Source organism: Antedon mediterranea, chromosome 2 (genome assembly GCF_964355755.1).
Source record: "Antedon mediterranea chromosome 2, ecAntMedi1.1, whole genome shotgun sequence".
NCBI lineage: Eukaryota > Metazoa > Echinodermata > Crinoidea > Comatulida > Antedonidae > Antedon > Antedon mediterranea.
Window position 1 is genome coordinate 8,637,119 of NC_092671.1, and position 19,537 is coordinate 8,656,655.

Sequence of the window (19,537 nt, forward strand, 5' to 3'; positions counted from 1 at the left end):
ATCATTTAAAATCAATGGTAATTATTGAATAATGATACTGATGACTTTTTAGAATATCTCATTTTGCAATATTAATGATCTAATGTTTCTGACGCCTTTTTTTAATGAGATCTTTTATCAATGTCGTAATATACATCAAAACTAATTTCTTTTCTTTTGAATAATACAAACTCCTAGAATTTTCACAAACAGTTTTAAATTTAAACTGAACGTTTTATGGAAAAATGCTTCGATCGCACAGAACGTAAATGTCAAAATTTGATCAAATACATTCTATCATCGAGGAAAGATATTCATGGTGATGATATATATCTGTATGTTTCAATCATTGCTTAGATCTATTGTGGTGAATCAGCGCTTGTCTTTAAACAATGAATTGGTTAGTTCAACTTGACATAACACAACAAAATTAATTTCTAGTTTATACAGTGCTAATATCATTATTACCGAAAAAAAATTGTAATTTCCTAATAACATATTTCATTAATTTTGTTTTTATTATTTTTATAATGTCCATGTGGTATGAGTGTTGTAGTCTAAGAATATTAAGATAAACCAAAGAAACCATGCACAACTACTAATAGATTTACTTCAATAAACTAAAATAATTATTGTAATTATTCTTTTTCTGCAGGAAATCAGAGTATACGTTATTTGAATCTGGTATTAAAGTAAACACACAGAACGCAAAGTTATGGAACAATGTTGGCCATGCATTGGAAAGTGAAGAGCGCCATGAGGAGGCTTTGCAGTACTTCCTTCAGGCTTCCAGGTAACCATTTAACAATATTTCCAAATTCTAGATAGATAATTCAGATATGCATTGATAGACTTTGGAGTTTAATTCCATCTTTAATCCCTGTCAGTGTAGGTTATTTTACAATTTGTCAGGTTTTTTCTTTGTATTGTTTTGTGCATTTGTCCAAAGGAATGGTTGTAGATACTCTGCATCATAGAATGCTTCATCTCCAACTTTTGCGGTCATGGGCAAGCAATACCTGTGTTGAGGCAAAATCTTTCCCCTTTCTATAGTAATGTTACACTATTAATTTCTCCTTCTTTCTGCCATGTACCCTTTAAGATGATCATTGTCTGCTTACCTAATAAGGACAATTAATAATGTAATACAATAAAAAATTGCCTGACACTGAAATTACTCTGGAGTTTTTTTGCGCAATATTGTAATAATAGGTACAAAGTTGCTGAAAAGAAACTTTCAGTGAAATAAAACCCATTTCATTTTCAGCTCATTTCATAAAAGCAATTAATGATTACGTAAAAAAATCTTGTATTTCTTTTATGAAAGCATTAATCTAAAAATAATTCTGATACATTTAATGTAAATTGTAGAATACTATTTCTGTCAAGATGGTATTAAACCAAACCAGAAGTACTTTTACAATAGTAAAAACATCTGCATAACTCAGCGTTATCTCTAATAAAGCTTGCACATCTTTTTGTAACTGTTTTATGAGCTACAGTTCATCTCTATACTGTAGAAAGGTACTAAAATGACATTTATCAAAGTATTTGTTGCAGGAAAAACATAAAATTAATAGATAGTAATAAAAAAAAATAAAAAAGTTTTCAATAGCCTATCAAAACAACTTATATTTTCTATTTCTGCCAGTTTAACATTTCAGTTTCAGAAAATAAAGTAAAAGAGTGGTTGTGAAAGCAGGAGATATAATACACTATTTGATTGGATAGTATGCCATACAAGGTATCATAAGTTAAGTTTGACATGACTGACACAATATCTACAACCAGTGTTATCAATAGTATTGTCAGCTATTTTCACTCCTCTGCTGTGAGGAATGTCTCATGTTCTCTTCTGTTCTCTCTCTCTCCCTTTGACATCCCCAGTAATGTTGGCTTTTATCAGATTTTTTTCCTTTAAGAACCAACAAACTTGATGTACTATAGTCCAAAAATTAACAAACGCATAGGATTATACTAAGATGCCTATTTTTCTCAGTGAAACATAACTTTCCTTTCAAAACACCTGAGATACATTTTTTTACGATGAAATCTAGAAGATTCTAATGACTAGATGGACAGCTTTTATCCCAAGAGAACCTGATCTTTCAATATATGTAAATATAAATCTTACAGTTGTTACCACATTTATATCTTGACCTTGAGCATGTTTTTCAATAACTTTGTTACATTCATATCTTTTATAAGATCAATAATTAAACTGTCACTATTTGTAAAATATCAGATTGTAAGAATGTCTTTGACTTCTGTTAATCATACTATTCACTAAAAATGCAATAAATTTACCCTTTTTCACACTTTCTAAAGCTGCTAAATTGTTTATTGATATTTTCAGAAAATGTAATTATAATCATTTTATTATAAAAATTTACATTAAAATAATTTATAAATCTGTGATTTATCAACTTTTGCCAAAGTCTTTGGAAAATGAATGTCCATTGTGATGACAGAAAACAGTTGGTTTTACATTTATATCTGTAAAATTCAAATGTTATCCTTTACTTAAAGAAGTGCATTTAACTTGAAACATTGGTAATCATTACCTTTCTACTCTGATAAACAGGTCATCTTTTTCAGGTGAAACTTGTAAGATTTTATGAGGAATATAATTTTAACATTTCACCTCGACTCTTCATTAAAAAAATAATGTCCCTTTTAATGGATTAGTGAAATTTTTCTATATATTTATTTGTATTATGCACTGTACAAAATGATAGGCCTGCATAAGAGAATCCTTTCTAAATAAAAGAACAGTTCTCTTATCTCCAGATTGTTTATTTAACAACAATCATTAACAGTGGGTAATTGTCATTTTTTACTGTCTGGCCCCACCCATGAAACTCCATGACATCTCATAGACCTTACTTTGTTTCATTACTATTAAGATTATATTATGATTTCATATTTTAATATTGTAAATACCTTTTACATTATCTATTTGCCCTTGACCATTGATAACTGCTTTGAAGTCTTAATCTTCTTTCATTATTATATAATTTTCCTTAATGTCATCATTTTGATAGAAAACCATTCTTTCAATCTTCTCAAGATGCAGATGTTTTACCTTGCCTGAATGTTGTTTGAATTTTATGCAGATATTTTTAAAGAACACAATTTACAATCTCTATTTAGCATTTTGAAAGTAAATTATTATTATTATTATTTTATTACTCTGAGATGCAGGTGTTTTACCATGCCCAAATGTTGTTTCAATTTTATTCAAATATCACAGTTAACAAATTGTTATCTCTATTAAGTGTTTTTAATTTTTATAGCAATTTATTATTTGTTATAGTACCTCCAGATGCAGGAGTATAACTCATCCAAATATAGTTTTTATTTAATCTGGATTTGATATAAATACTATTATCTCTAACATTTTTTTTTATTTAATAGAAAATCGTTATTCTGAATTTCCTGTTTTTACTTTGCCCAAATGTTGTTGTTTGAATTTTACCTGGATTTGTGAGGATTACAATAGAAAATTATCCATATTTGGAGTTTCTTAATGAAAAATACATTAATTACAGGAAAGCACTATTCATTGCATATTTGCATTCACGTTCTCGGTTAGCGTATCATGCATGTGCATTGAAATCCTTGACAGTTGCTCATTGTTTGAATTCATTAAGAACAATCTCTATCATTTAGTAGTCTGTAATCTTCATTTTTCATTGTTCAACATTGTATGTCCTAAAACTTTACTGTTAATGACAGAAACTATGTGTATAGACTCAATTTCAAATGGCTGTGATGTTGGTCATCATGTATCATGTTTAGCTTTCTTGAGGGAATTGTGTATATCTGTGGACTGTAATAGCATCTTGAACTATTTGCTTAAGGTTCAAAATGTACTTGAAAAGCCTGTAGAAAATGTCTATCTTTCCAAATACATATGGAAATCTATGTAATGTGCACTCTTAATGCAATTTGAAAGTCATATCAAGATTTTCTGTGTCTACGATTGTAGAAAAAAAATGTCAGAAATATTTTTCATATAATATGTATTATTATTATATAGTTCTTTTAAAAACAAAATTCATACAGTATTGAGCTAATCAAGACTTTAGTTTGGTGTTGATTTCCTTCTTTGTCTTTTCATCTTTTATTTCCTTTTGCATTTTACTATATTTTCCATCTTTTACTTCCCTTTATATCTTTCCTTATTTTACTTCATTTTCCATTTGTTACTTTTTTTCTTTTCTATCTTTTCCTTTTCCACCCTTACTTTATTATCTTTTACTTACTTAACTCCTTCTATCTTTACTACATCTTCCTTCATTTACTTCCTTTTGCATTATTTATTTATTTATTTTATTATTTAATCCTTTACTTTCTTTTCCATCCTTCAGTGTGTGGCAATTTTCCAGTGCTTTTTAGCGCTGCTCTTAAAGTAGCATTATACTATGATTAACTTGTACAGAAAATTATATTTATCAGATAAATATAATTGGTTGTAGTTCTGTAATTTAGTTTAATTTGCCTGTTTGTAATTGTATATCACCATTATCTATTGCCAGTAAACCTTAGAATATTGCACTAGTTTTCGCTTTAAAAGTGTAATCTTTAATCATTTGTTTAAGACAGTTAATCAATTAAACTTTGTGATACCTTCACATCTCTTTACGTGAGCATCCTATTTCTGAATTTTGGTGAAATGGTACTATCATGTTGTTGATTGGTTTGTGAGCATACGTACAAACACTTGTTTCGCTCTGCTGCTTTTTAATCTCTGTTCTCCCAATTGATGGAACTGATGATGATGAATGTGAATGAATTTATCTGTAATTTTTTAACCTATTAATTGAGTTTTTACAGTAGTGTTCTTCATGAAATTCTTTTTTGTCCGTTAAATTGGTCAAATTTTACCTTAAGAACCATAAAAGTGATTTGAAATTAGCTAGCCTGGAACTTGATTAATAAGATAGCATTCAAACCTCGCATCATTAAGATTTTATAGCTAGCGGTATATAATATGTAGAATAGGGAATAATATGCATAACAAAATCACCTTGATATCCCTGACAGCCATCCATCAATTGTGCTTGTCACATTGAATGAATTTATAAGATGTTGAAATAAAGTACACAACCATTTTCAAAATTGGTTAAAAATTGCTAAATGTGTAACCCTTCCCCCAAATATGAAATACTCTCACCAATGTATCCATATTACTCCTGGAACCATAGCACAGAGCTACTGTTGTCAGCACTACTGAAGATAATGTGTGACTATGAATGATATATACAATGGCTATATGTTTGAAGCTAATTTGCATTTTATTGTTCAGGTGTACGTAAATCTAACACCTTTATATCACTATACATCCATCAATCACATGTATTTCTAGTATGCTTCTCACATTGGGTAAAGATTATAATATGCCCCATTGACTTGAATGAATTGGACACCCAATATTCAGCAGTCAATACTTGGCAATGCATGTAATTTTATGGCACGTTTTTCCTTATTTAGGTTATAAATAGTTTACACCTTGCGAGAACACCACACCACAACATACACTAGATCAAATTGCTAGGGCAACCTATGCATTATCATTCAGAAACGATATTGAAAGCAAAAGATTATCCACTCTTTCATGAAGACTGTGAAGTGCATGCCATTCCCCGCACACTGGCACAGCGACTATTGGCTCAAAAGTTACACAGATATTTGTAGCACCTCCTACAACTTTCTGCAGTCAAATATTGGTCTATATACTTTTCAAAAAAAAATTTCCTTCCCAGCAATTATTTTTTTCTTAAAAGTCAATAATCTTGTTTTTATCTTCATACATTTTTACAGCGTTTAAAATAAATGAAAAATATTTCATAAAAATGATTTTGCATTCAGTTGACTTTTATTATCAGTTGTTTTGATATATTTATACTAGGTAAGTTTTTAAAATGGCTAGCTTAAGCTTTAAAATCTCGTAATATTTATTCTTGCAGACTCTAAGTCTTTGGAAAACAACTATAAAATTCTAAAAGATTTATAATTTACTGTGTATATGTAGGGCTTAGGAATTGTCATCTGATATATACTCGAGATTACATCACAACCCTGACATTTTGCCAAATTACTCTTTTTCTTTATAAGGTATTATACTCCCAGCACTCCTTCAAGAAACATGTCGAACCGTTAACCTCGCAAACGTCTTTTCATGTACCCTCTGGAACTCTCATTTACTTGCATCGTTAATTTACAAAAACACTTTTCATGAAAACTTGATGTATGTCGGCGTGATTCTTTTTTTAAAATCTTTTTTCTCCTAATGCGGTTGTTTATTCATACTATAACTATTGTGTGGATGCTAATGGTACTCAAATCTTTAAAGGTAGAATCGTGAGCCTCGCAGATTTAACTCAAAGTCTCGTGAGATTCCACATTCCATTAAGAAAGCTTGTACAAGCGGACTGTATGCTTACAAAAAGAATTAAAATATATGACTGGTTTAGCGAAATTCAACAAACAACTTTTTATCAATTACAACATTGAATTTCTTATGTTGTCATGGCATCAATGACAACACAGGTTTATTTTTAATTTTGTATGTTTGTTTATATCATGTGATTGTTTTCAATAAATTTTTTCCCGTTTGTATTAATTTGGTACAGATGATTACATTTGTAATTAAAATTTCTACAGATTGATCATTTTCAGCAGCAAAATGAAATATTCATGTCATTAGACTTTTTAGGTTTTACATCACTAAAAAATGTAGATATAAATAATAGAGGTTTAATTGTTTACAGTAGTCAAAAGGTTTTTTACACTCCCTTTCCATCGTGCCCTTCGAAGAAAGCAAAAGGTAAATTAATCACCCAACCCATTTCCTTTTACTGAACATCACCTTTTTTTTTATAAATTATACATTGTTATTTTAACTATATATATATATTTTATATCTAATTTGATAACAATAGGAGAACCATAGGCCTACTGTATTTTTGTTTTTGTATATTTTTAATTGACCTTTATATATCCAGAGCTTTTATATTTATACAAGGAGTGATGTGTGCCTTCTAGCACAAATGAACATTTTAAATTAAGTTGAATTAATTAATTCCTCTGGAAAAATGTATTATTGCAGTATTTTCAAATAACAACTTGATCTCATCATATTTTTATATTACTAATTATTTTATCAATTTAGGTCAACAAAAAATCTTCATAATATGCTGCTCGTAACGATCAAATCTTTACTTTAGTATAACCAATTTGATTATACTTATACCTCACAATAGTAAATAGTTTTTAATTTTAATTTGATATTGTTATTATTTTTAATGTTGTAGATACAGTACCAATTCATTTTGGAAATCAGTAGACCTACATTTGTATTGAAAATATATTTAGTTAAAAGAAACAATACATTTGAAATTCAAAATATACAGCACATTGATGCTTTAGGCTCAATGCACTGCAAGTGCAAAATATTAATTTCTAATGCTTTTTGCTCAACATTCGTAAAGTAAAATACATAATAAAGAAAAAATAATTTCTGGATTGATTTCCAATCCATAGAAAAATGCTACACTCATCTTGATTTGACAGTCTGTAATATCGACGTCAAAACATTAAGGAGGGCACAGAAAAAACAACTCACTTTTAAGGACGATTAATCTTTATACTTGAAATGTTAAAAATGACAAGACTAATGCAACTCAAGTATACATCAAACTATTACATATTCAAAAGTACATTAATAACAATTTGTCTGTTATACACTGACTTTAATGGCCGATTCACTGTCAATAGAGACGCTTATTTTTGGAGTTTTGTCCATCAATTATATGTAGATTGACAACCAATATCATAAATACTACTATTCAATTTTTCTTTGAATATATATATAGTAATTTTGATCTAGTCTGATTAATTTTTTTATTCATTTGAAGATTTAGATATATTAAACTATCAGTAGAATTGATTTTTATAGAATTATCGTATCTTTCATTTTAGTTTAAATATAATTGATGTCTTAAAACTATTTTTGAAGTATTCATTTTTATAATATTTGTCTGTTGTGAAAGTGGTTTGTAAACTTCATCATTTATTTCCTTTCAAAATTAATTTAAGATTTATTTTTAATTTAAAAAAAAAACATTTAAAAAATACTGTAAAATCTTTTTTTTTTATATATATATTATTATTATCGTAAAAAACTATGTTGTTTAATTTTCTTTTTAATAATTACTTTCAATTCTTAGGTTAATTGATGTTAAAAATATATATTATGGTCTCAAAACACAAATTCTTGATATAATTCATTTACTGTAATTTAGGTTGATATTGCAATTTAATATCATCCATGTGTACCAGTATTTCTTCCATGATTGGTTTCTTAAAATTGTTTTATAAATTAGTTCCAAAGGAAAAATAATCTGTAACCTGAGGAACTTTAACATCTCATAGTTGTTTCCCTGGAAAGTACACACAGAAACAGAAGACCCTAGGTCCAATTACTTCTACTTAAAAGCGCTTTATTGAACAATGTAATTAGTTAAATTATCCAAGTTTGTACTTTATCATAATTATTTGTATTTAGATGCCATTTGATAATTATCTCTGCCCTGGAGTAAATTTAAATTTAACAATGGAACTTCAGTCACAAGAGAAAAAAATGTCTTCTAGGCATGATATCACAGTTTTCATATTGAATTCAATACAAATGTTAATTACTTGAGAACAGGTTTTTTTATGTCACCTTTTCTATTTTTTTAACAGGAAAAGAAAAAATGTCACTTTTACTTTGAATTGAAACAAAACATTTTCGTTCACAATTAACCTGGACATTTCCACAACAATCTACATTAGAGTTATTCACACTCTTTTGTGTATTTCACATGGTTGTATCCGAAACAAAATATTGCAGTTAAGCACACATTATTCTACTGCAGTATAAGGCAGTAACTTATCTGCATTAATTTTAATCAATGCATATTCAGAAAAATGAGAGGTGATTAAATATTAGAAAGTATAAAACGAAAGCATTTTTAAACATAAACAAGCTATTAGTAGGCCAGGCATTTGACTCGTTGCAGAAAACATAAAGATAAATTAATAATTTTATTGAGGTTATTTATATTATAATTTGCCGCAGAAAAAAGATCTTTGTTTCATTTTCCGCAAAGCGATGTCACTGGCATTTTTATTTATAGATGGCAGCATTTTATCTGTATCGGCAAAGTTTGGGTTCAAGGGGTCATAGTTAGTTCAAACGTACCATACTCATTAAACCTCAGAACCAGGCTGAAAAACAAGAATATTAGAAAGAAGAAATAACGATGCTGATATTAAAGTAATCATTTATAAAAGATGCCAACCCAAATGCAGAGACAGTCTCAAAAGAAAATGTAATGTCAGCGATTATTCCGTTATTTTATTGCAAGTTACAGATTGAATTTGAAGAGATGCTCAAAACTAGACAATACATCAAAGTGTTTCAACGATTATAAACTTTTTTTTATATAAAGTTACCAACGTTTTCATTTAGTGTATTGTTTAGACTGGCGTAAGCTCTGTCCGCATTGATCGTTAACTTTTATCCTATCTATCATTATCAATCGATCTTGTCAGCCTGAAGTCTATATGTCTGATCGGAATTTAAAAGCATGCGAGATCTTTATAAAGACATTGTCTGTTCTCGGGCGTCAGGATATTGCCAGAAGGATTCATCAGGATAAATGTTTTTTTTATACATATCTTTTCTGATTTTAAAGATTTCTCACCTTTGTTTTTATGGCTTTATGATATATTTTGAACCATATTCCCATTTAAAAGAAAAATATTTTTTATATTTTCAGCTGTCATTGAAATAAGATACTATATTTATACATATTTAAATATGATGTAAACATTTGTGAATTTAATGGTAAAGGATAGAAAAAATGTATAGTAAAATGAAGTTCAGTCATTTGTACTCTTGATACGGCATCCTACCATTAGCAGTTGTGGCATAACTCAATTCAATTAAAGTAATTTTTGCCTAAATTGTAAAATTTAAATATAAAAATGGAAAAATGTGATAAAGATAAAGCACACATTTCTCATAATATAACTTTATAAACTTATACTAAAGACATTTTTAAAAGGTTAAATTACCATTACATGGCACTGTATATTTTACAACTTAACTCTTGTACTGAAACATATTCATATTTTTGTTAAAGTTTTAATTGCTATCATCAAAATGTGAATTTACTGTTATCTTTAAATTCTAAAATTGCCAAAATACGATTTTCAAATATTGGATTATATTTCAGGATTTAAAAAAAAAACCATTGGTAAATTTTGCTTACATTATACAGAATTTCTCAACTTGTTTTGAGAAAAATTCTTGATTGGTAAAAGCAATGATGAGTTTAATCCAACAATTGACACTCAAAAGAATTGATACGAAACAGCTGTTAGAACAATAAACGACAGAACATCTTAGTTTTGCAATGAATCGTATTGATGACAATTGTGTACGCGATTGTTGATGAGTCTGAAATATCTCAGTTTGATATATGAATGTATGATTTCTTGTATAAAATTAAATTGGCACTTGTAAACATTTAATGATTTTCCCCAGAATGTATTTCATAAGTTTATTTAATTTCTCAAAAACTCATGTTGGACATATAATTACAATTGCTCAAAATTATTAGAAAGTTAGTAACACAGAAAATGACAACAAAATATACAGAGCTACAAAATTACTCTAATGAACAATTATTTAACTTTTAAGAAATTTAGCCTAAACTAAGGAAGAGTTTTGTTCTACATTAAGGAGACCTCATTCGGCTTCCTGATATCAACCATTGATAATTACTATAGATCAGTAAACAATATTACCGTAATTTATCTTATCAAGAATTTTAAATTGTCGAACTTGATTTATCGTTCTTCCTAACAAGTGTATTTTATAATGCAAGATGAAAAGAAGTACAGAATATAAAAAAAAGATCTATCAAAACCATGGCAACAGTAATCATGGTTGTCCATGTATTCTGAAAACTTAAAAATGAGAGAATTGAAACACATTGAATTTTTCATTCTACTATTCTGATATTCAAGGCAACATCCAGAGTACTTTTACATTATAATGTAACTCAATTTCTAATGAAACCTTTCATTATTACAATACATCTTATAACTCTTGTCAAGGGAATAATATCAGCTTCCAGTAACCTTGGAAACCTTTAAGCATTTGTTACTTAGCAACTGTTGCCATGAATACATCAGAATAATGTAGCATGCTGTCAGGTATTATTGTAAAAGTGTACAATTAAGTAACTTTGTTATGGATGGTAGAAAAATTATCATCGATGTAATAAATATATTTTGACTTTTGTATGCCTAGTTTTTTTTTATACGAAGCCCAAAGGCAGTGAAACAAAATGTTTGTCACAATTAACCTCGTTTTCAATCAAACTCGATAACAGACCTAGCCTGATCAATTTGAATTGTCCTCATAGGGATAGTGGTTGTCTTTGCCCTAGTTCCACGACATTATTACTTTCTCTTAGTTGTTTTGCTAGTGTCGACTTTAGCTACTTCTTGGCAGGGAAATCAATGAACTGTAACTATTTTACATATATGAAGAAATTAGAGAAACACTGTGTATTGAATATTATAACCCGTGGCCTTCTTAACATCTCGTATAAGCTAAATATTATAAATTACTTGTAGCTAATACTTTAGTTGGCATGAGTCTGAATTAATAAAACAAAATGCAAATCTATATGAACTTTTTATATATCATATATTTCAGAGTTCAACCGGATGACACTGGTGCCTGGATTAATGTTGGTCGTGCCTACAAGAACATGCAAGACTATGAGAAAGCTGAAGAAGCATATCGTCACGCCATCACGTTGATGCCAACTGTAGTACCAGGCAAGATGTATACTACTAGAATAGCGCCCTCATACTTGAATGCGTACATTAATCTAGCCAACCTTATAAAAAATAACAACACTAGATTAGAAGAGGCCGATACAGTGAGTTTACTTTTGGCGATACTTAATTCATATATTATTACAATTATCTTATTACATATTACACTACACTACATTTAGCTTTGTTTATTTTCACAACATTTATAAATACCACAATGATAACTAACAATGTACTGCAGTAACAATAGTATAATTCTCTAACCCCCCCCCCCCCCCCCCTCTTCCTTGGGACACCATCATGGAGAAACTCTCAAACAAAACAAGAGTAAATATATGGCCAACACTATTCATGGGACACTCCTATTAAGGGGCTTTTTTTATGGGTTTTCCGAAGAAGATGTTCGCTTATTAGATGTGTTACTGTATTTAGAATTTTACATATTTTTATCTAGTTATTTATTCTACACCTTGAGTAAAAACATCCACTGTTACCCGCTGTGTATCCACGTTTGATGAACAAAACTCAATCAGTTGGCCTTGCAACCTTGGTGTAAAATCCTAAAAATTCATTCCATTTTTAAAGTCAGACATTTGGGATGTTTACGAGAATGCACGCTATAAACAATAATTAACTTTGTGATGAAAACAAAACAAAACTATTAGTATTGATACAGAGTAGAGACGTAGATGAAAGGCAATACCGACTATAAAGAGTTTATAATGAAGAAACAGTATGGAGAAAACTAGATGGGTAATTTTCTTAAGGATAGTTTGATGAGAAGCGTCCGTTCTCAAGAGAGCTGTTTCACTCCATTCAAATCTAGAATTGTTTGATGTGGATTCACAAGAAAAGAAAATAATGCATTAAATCGCGCCAACATCTTAAAATTGTAATTTTTTTTTCTACATTGAAAGCTATACGACTGTAGGCATATCATTTTTCACTTTGTTGAATGTTCTGCTTTTGATATGGCTTTACTAGATACTGCTATAATATTTCACTGTATAGAATTTAACTTCTGGTGTAACATCAAAAGGAATCATCTATAATTATTACTGCCATGGTGATAGATTCTGTTTTGAATGTATTTTGCAAATATATAGACTAAACCACAATACAGCATTTGATAAAGAACTATTTATAATGAATTTTTTAATTTTAAAAATGTAGAAAGAATAATATATTAATAATAATAATATTGTTTATATTTTACAAAATTAAAGGTAGATACAATGCATTAAAATTGCATGAATAAAATAAAATTAATTTGTAAAATAATGCATTTCTGTAATAAAAATAGGTTTCTTGAAATCAAAACATACTTTTTTAAGGCATTTGGGTTAATTGTACTTTTCAGTGCAATTTCAACAGTAATATCTTGGGGAATAAGATAGATTATATAAAATTATGAGATATTATATTGGAAAACAAATAAAGAAGTCTAGTCCCAAGAGAAATAAGTATCTTATTTTTCTGCAACACAATTGAGACCGAAAATAATATTTAGTATAGTAGATGCAATATTATTGTTCGATTAATATTATTATATTATTTGTAGATTTTATATCTATGAATATTTAATCTACTTTTTGATTTACTTAGAACTTTTAATGATAATTAAGTTTTTTTTCTTTAGCTTTTTCAGAGAGTGTTAACCATGCGGCCAGATCTAACGACAGCGCACATTAACCGAGGAGATGTTCTCCTACGATTAAATCGTTCGTTCGAGGCAGAACAGTCTTTCAGAACAGCTCTTGAGCATGATCAAGACAACGCCGATATCCATTATAATGTAGGTTCTTGACCCTCTTGTCTTTCACGCATGTAGTTTATAATTACTCGTCAAGTATCTTCTTGATAATGTTGATAATGTTGCGTACATGGTCATCTGTAATCTATAGACCTCATTCACTGTTCTTACTGTGACAAATTACATTGCTATTTGAGTTACAGTTTCTCGTTTACGTCGTGCGTAGATCAACATTTTATGGCTTGGAATTTATATTATTGTTTTCACATTTAATCCGCTGCCAGGTGAATCTGTCTGTATACTTTGAATACAAAATGCTATTTTTATACCATATTTATCTACATTTAAAACTCCTTTGTAGAATTTTTAGCTATATTTCTATGCAAGTCATGTTTCCAGATTGAGTGGAATAATTTTTAGGAACTTTTAGAAAACAATAAAAAGTACATTAATGTCAGCTTGATTTTCAGGGGTGGTCGTAAACAATTGTAATTGTGGTAAAGCCACCAAAATATATGTAGCATTTGTGTAGGAACCAATTTCTCTGTTCTCTAGTTTAACCAAGTGTTCTGTTAATTTCTAAAGTAGTGCGATGCTACTGGTAAAGTTTTTATTTTAAGAACAAAAAAAAAGATTTTCCTGGAACCTATGATGCTATATTTTACTTATAGAACAAAAATATATTTAAACTGTCTTTAACTTTTTTATTTTATGGTTCTTAAAAATGTGCTTTAATTGATGTAAGAAAACTTCGTCTAAGTTATCAACAAATGCATTTAATATGTTGAAATTTAGAATGATGGTAATTACACAAACCATTCAAATTTAAATGTTATCTCCTGTCCAAGTAATGATAAAAATGTAATCAATTTGAAGTTTCTCCATCCTCAAATCCTTCTTTCTTTAAGTAGGTGATGTCCATCCTTGCGACCTCCTGATCACATGTCCCACATTGCGAAATCAATTCTCTTTACCACGATGTGATTTATCGTATATTATATACATCTCATCAATTACTCGGTTTAATGAAGTTGACACAACTGATGAAGAACTATTATTTTAGATGTAATAAATCTATATTTTTGTATTAATCTTATTGATGTCTGTGGTAAAGAGAAAATGCGTAACTATTTAAGTTAAGTGTTACATGCCAATCATTTATAGTTTCATGTGTTAAAAAATGACTTGCCGAGAAAATACAGTATTCTGTTTTTACAACATAATGTGATCGATACTTTTTTTGGATTGTGATGAATCATTTTGTAGTGAAAGACAAGTGGTGCAGGTTAAAAGTCGTGGGCCTTTTTATCTGCTGTTAATGTGAACTATATACGTTTGATATTTTATGTGAACTTTTTTATGCATTTGTTAATTGGTAAACAGTGCTTGTGGTAACACCATAAGTAGTTCTAATTCAAAAAGTGATACAGTTTCTCTCAATCTTCAATTATATTTTTATTGATTTGTTTTTCAAGTTCGTTTTTTTAAAAATAAAATTGATAGTGTTTAATTGCAGTAACACTACATTCTATTAAAATATTTCATATTGTCTCTCATTCTTTATAAATTCTTTAATCATTTTTTATTGATTTATTTTCAAATTTATTTCTTTAGATTAATTAGTTTGAATAAAGAAATTGCTTTAAGTTTCTTTTTAATTCGTTTTAATTTTCTTTTGATTGATTGTTATTTTCTGTAGCATAAGTGTGTAAAAAATTGTTTAATAACAAATTATTAAAAAATAACCTTTTTGCTTTCTATTTTTCAGCTTGGAGTAATATACCTTGATAGAGGAGAGTTACGGGAAGCTTTTCAGTACTTTAATAAGGCTTTAGAGTTGAACCCTGACCATATACAGGCCTTGTTCAATACCGCAGTCACTATGCAAGAATCAAGAAATCCAGGCCTACGAACAGAGGCCACACGGAGGTAGGAACAGGTTTTGAATTTGTCATTGGCACATGTAATACCATCAAACATAACGTCCTTTTAAATTGCACATAATGTTAATGCAAAAGTTTTCATAAATATTCATAAGTTTGTATGATTATTCATAAATATGTATGAGTTATCTATATTTAGGGTTAATGAATATATGTACATGAATTATAATGTGCAAGATATGTATTTTTGTCTGTATTTGAATTGATTAGTACATATCTATTGAATTATATATGAGAAAAGTCACCACACACCGTATGTGATGTGTAAAAACTTTACGAGATACTCCCATTGAGTGTATAAATTAGGTACCATGTATGCTTCAATACACGCTTGAAAATCTTAAAGGCTCAATGGGCAATGCATAATCAAACAAGGTATTTGCAAAAGTTATGCTTATGTGAAATATTTTTTTTATTATAAGCATGGAGAAATAAGTTAAGTTATATAAATATATATAAAATAAGTTATCTCTCCATGTTAAAGAAAAAGTAAGTCAAAAAAGTAAGTAGCGTAAAAAATGTAACATTGGTAGAGTTTGTAGTAAGTAGTAAAAAATATGCGACACAGGAATGAAAATGTTATGATACAATTGTAAACAGGTTCATTTATAAAATATCTTGAATGAGTTTTGGCTCTAGTTGACAAAACTGCAAAGGGAAAAATGTGAATAAATTATTTTCCAACATGTTTAAAACTTTTAAAAACTTCCAGCCAATCAGATGGATGGGATCTATATTGAATGTGTTGTATATAAATGGGGTATACAGCAAAACAAACATAGACACAACAATCCTTAAGTACATAAATGTTTCTTCTTTAAGTAGGTCAATAAACTTTCATAAAATCTACATTTTAACTATGTTGCATTGTACTAATATATCCTGCATAGTGCTTAGAATGTTTGCTCACGTTTAATTCATGGAAATCACACAAGTAATAAGCAAAAACCTTATTCTAACACATGCCTATCTTTCCTCTGTTAAAAGACATCAAGCACTTAAAATCTGCTAATGAAGCAATCCACCATGTACGGACATCTTATGTACATGTTTACACACTAGTGCATACACACCTGTTTCAGATACAGATTTGATGTAGGTCCAGTGAATTAGCTCCCTTGAGTTTAAAAAATCCAAATTCCATAGAAAGTAATGTAATTGGCATGAAATGAGAATCAAAATTAGGTTTATAAATATTTAGTTAGCATTTAAACCACACAATGAGATTTTTAGAGGGAGCAGGAGCATTGATTGTAAGAAATATAGAAAGCAGACTATGAAATATGTATAGACAATATATTATAGAATCTTATAGAAAGCTGTATATAAAAGAAGAACATTATAGAGGGCATACTACATTTAGAAATCGATCTTCAGTGAATGTAAAGTTTATGATCACAAATTATATTGCTTTTAAACATAGTATATGTTGTAAACTGAAATATGTATGACATTTAGTGAAACGAACGGTATACACATGACTAAATACACCTGTGTGAAATATAAAAACCGAAGCAGGTCTTCCCACGAGAACTTACCTAAGCTAAAAAGTAGACCACAAATGCTGATGTAACATATTAACTGTAATGTTAAAAAAGAGTGGTATAGTAATTTATATAAGTCATTTAATGATGTTGGGTACCCATTGAAGTAAATATTTGTTGCCCTTCCATGTTTGAATTTTATCTTTTATGAAAATCTTCTTGAGGGATATGTTACCCTTTTCTCCGACATATTGTACTTATTTTTAACTTTGCAAGAACATGCGCATTACATACAGCAGAAAGTGGTTGAACCAGAATGCTTTTAATGCTTTTCTGAAAGATATATAAAGATTATAAGTATACATTCAGCAACCTACCGTTTTATATTTAAGTAGTGTAACAGATTTTTTCAAATTATGCCTAGAAGTATAATTTTATAGCTTTTATGTAGTTATTATAGATTCTACAAAAGTATTATTAGACAAAAGAAGTTTGTTTGATCAGCGTGTTAATTATACAAACTATTGCTTGTTGTGATAAATAGTAGGATGAAGCAAGGCTATCAATGTTATATGATTTCCAACTAAATCCCAAATCATGGTTAACAAAATTTGTATACATAAAAGCAGTTTAGAACTGCAAAGTTATGGTTTTGCATCATCCCCTACAACAATGCACTTGGCTAGTATGTCACGTTATAGCACCTCCCCTAGCCATCTTTTGGCTCTTTGATCAGTTTAATTTAATTTTCTTATTGTTAATGAATTACTTTATAAAACCCTTTCTCACAGAGTTTACAAACACCAAGCACAATCATGCAAAATTCTACAGTTTTGCTAGATGATGTAAAAAGGGGTTTATTTTTGTCACTAATGTTGCTTTGTTAGTTTTAATATGAAAATGTATGCATACATTGATAATCCAATCATTTTTTTAAGTAACCTGTTCCTAAAAATATTTAAAATTGTACTTTTTAAACTAAACAAATAAAACATCTATATTCCAATCAATTAGGAGAAACTCAACAGTTCTTTTTAGAACTACACACGTGGTGTACTGAAAACTTTATATCAACACATTATTTCAATTGTTGATTTTCCATTATAAAGTATGTGATATATTTAACTATTTTCTGTTATGAATTCATGTCTTGCTTTCCAATTTAGGAAATCAATGATGCAGGAAAAATAAATATCTAGAAAGTGCTGACTCGTTATCAAACGTAATTGTCAATTAGTGTTTCTTTGAAGAATATCTTTTATTAAATTTAGTAAAAACTTATATATAATGTAATTATTATCTTCCAAATGTTATATTAGTGTTTGTATGCAAATAATCATCTCAACGTTTTGCAGACTTGGTTCGTATTGGAAATTTACTAAATACAATACTGTATAGATTTAAGTTTGCACTAGAAAACATGTTTAATATTTCAGTCTTAAAACTGAAAAAAAAGTGTATTGGAATGTTTGAAATTTCATAATTAAAACTCATGTTATAAATGTAATTTTTTCATATTACATATTACATCGAAGATATGTAATTTAAAAAAAAAGTCATTCTTTATCAATTTATAATGAGCATAATGATTGTAGTATTCATCACTTGAGGTGTGTGGGATCTATAAGTTATAGTGTACAGTAATTACAAATGCTATGAATTTGCAATCGGTTATGGCTTTAAATAAATATATAATTCATACATTTAGAGCAAGAAGGCCATTAAAAGGCTTTATCGTAACACTGTATAATGAGTGTCGTCGAGACAGAACTCATAGTATGGTATCATCAATGGTAATATATAGCCAAATTAGTTTAAGAGGCTACGGGAGTTGTTTTGTTGTAAAAGAAAATGAACATTAGCTTGGATTAAACACCGTCATGTATTACTGGACTTTTTCGTTTGTCTACCATATGCCTCCGGTGGTTCGCAAAAATCAATTTCTCTCGCAATCAGAAACAGTTTTATTTATTTTAGCATAGCAAGCACTTTTTTTAATTATATTTATTTATTATTATTATTGATTCAAATTTCTGCCAAATACAAACAGATAGACATATATGGTAAAAGTGCATTGTATATTGTAAAATTGAACCCAGGGCCTAGGAATTGACATTCCCACCAAGCTAAAGTACCATTACAAAATAGCTATTGTGAGTACCTTTATAAATTTGGCTTTCCTGATACACACTATAATGGAGTTTTTTTTTCTCTTTCTTTTCTAGGTTGAAGAAAGTTCTTGCACAAGATCCACACAATGCCAAAGCTTTCTTCAATCTTGCAGCTCTCGCTATGGACAGCGGCGAAACTGACCAAGCAGAAATGCTCTTTAAAAAAGCATTAGAGGTATTTCCATTCATGATATTAAACACATCTTTAGAATGCTAATAGCAAACAAACAAAAATCATCCTCCTAGATGATGATAGCCAAAAGGTACAAACACATTCTCATAATGAGATATTTTTTGTTT

General features: G+C 29.0%; 1 protein-coding gene across 1 annotated transcript in view; it reads left to right on the top strand.

Annotated features, from left to right (window-relative positions):
- LOC140040274 (protein O-mannosyl-transferase TMTC3-like) overlaps positions 1-19,537 on the top strand; it is an 88,405-nt gene that overhangs the window by 65,144 nt on the left and 3,724 nt on the right. The window contains exons 10-14 of the mRNA XM_072086074.1: positions 635-772; positions 11,762-11,990; positions 13,526-13,681; positions 15,408-15,568; positions 19,292-19,412. Coding sequence (XP_071942175.1) covers positions 635-772; positions 11,762-11,990; positions 13,526-13,681; positions 15,408-15,568; positions 19,292-19,412 — 805 coding nt within the window. The remainder of the gene's footprint in view (positions 1-634; positions 773-11,761; positions 11,991-13,525; positions 13,682-15,407; positions 15,569-19,291; positions 19,413-19,537) is intronic.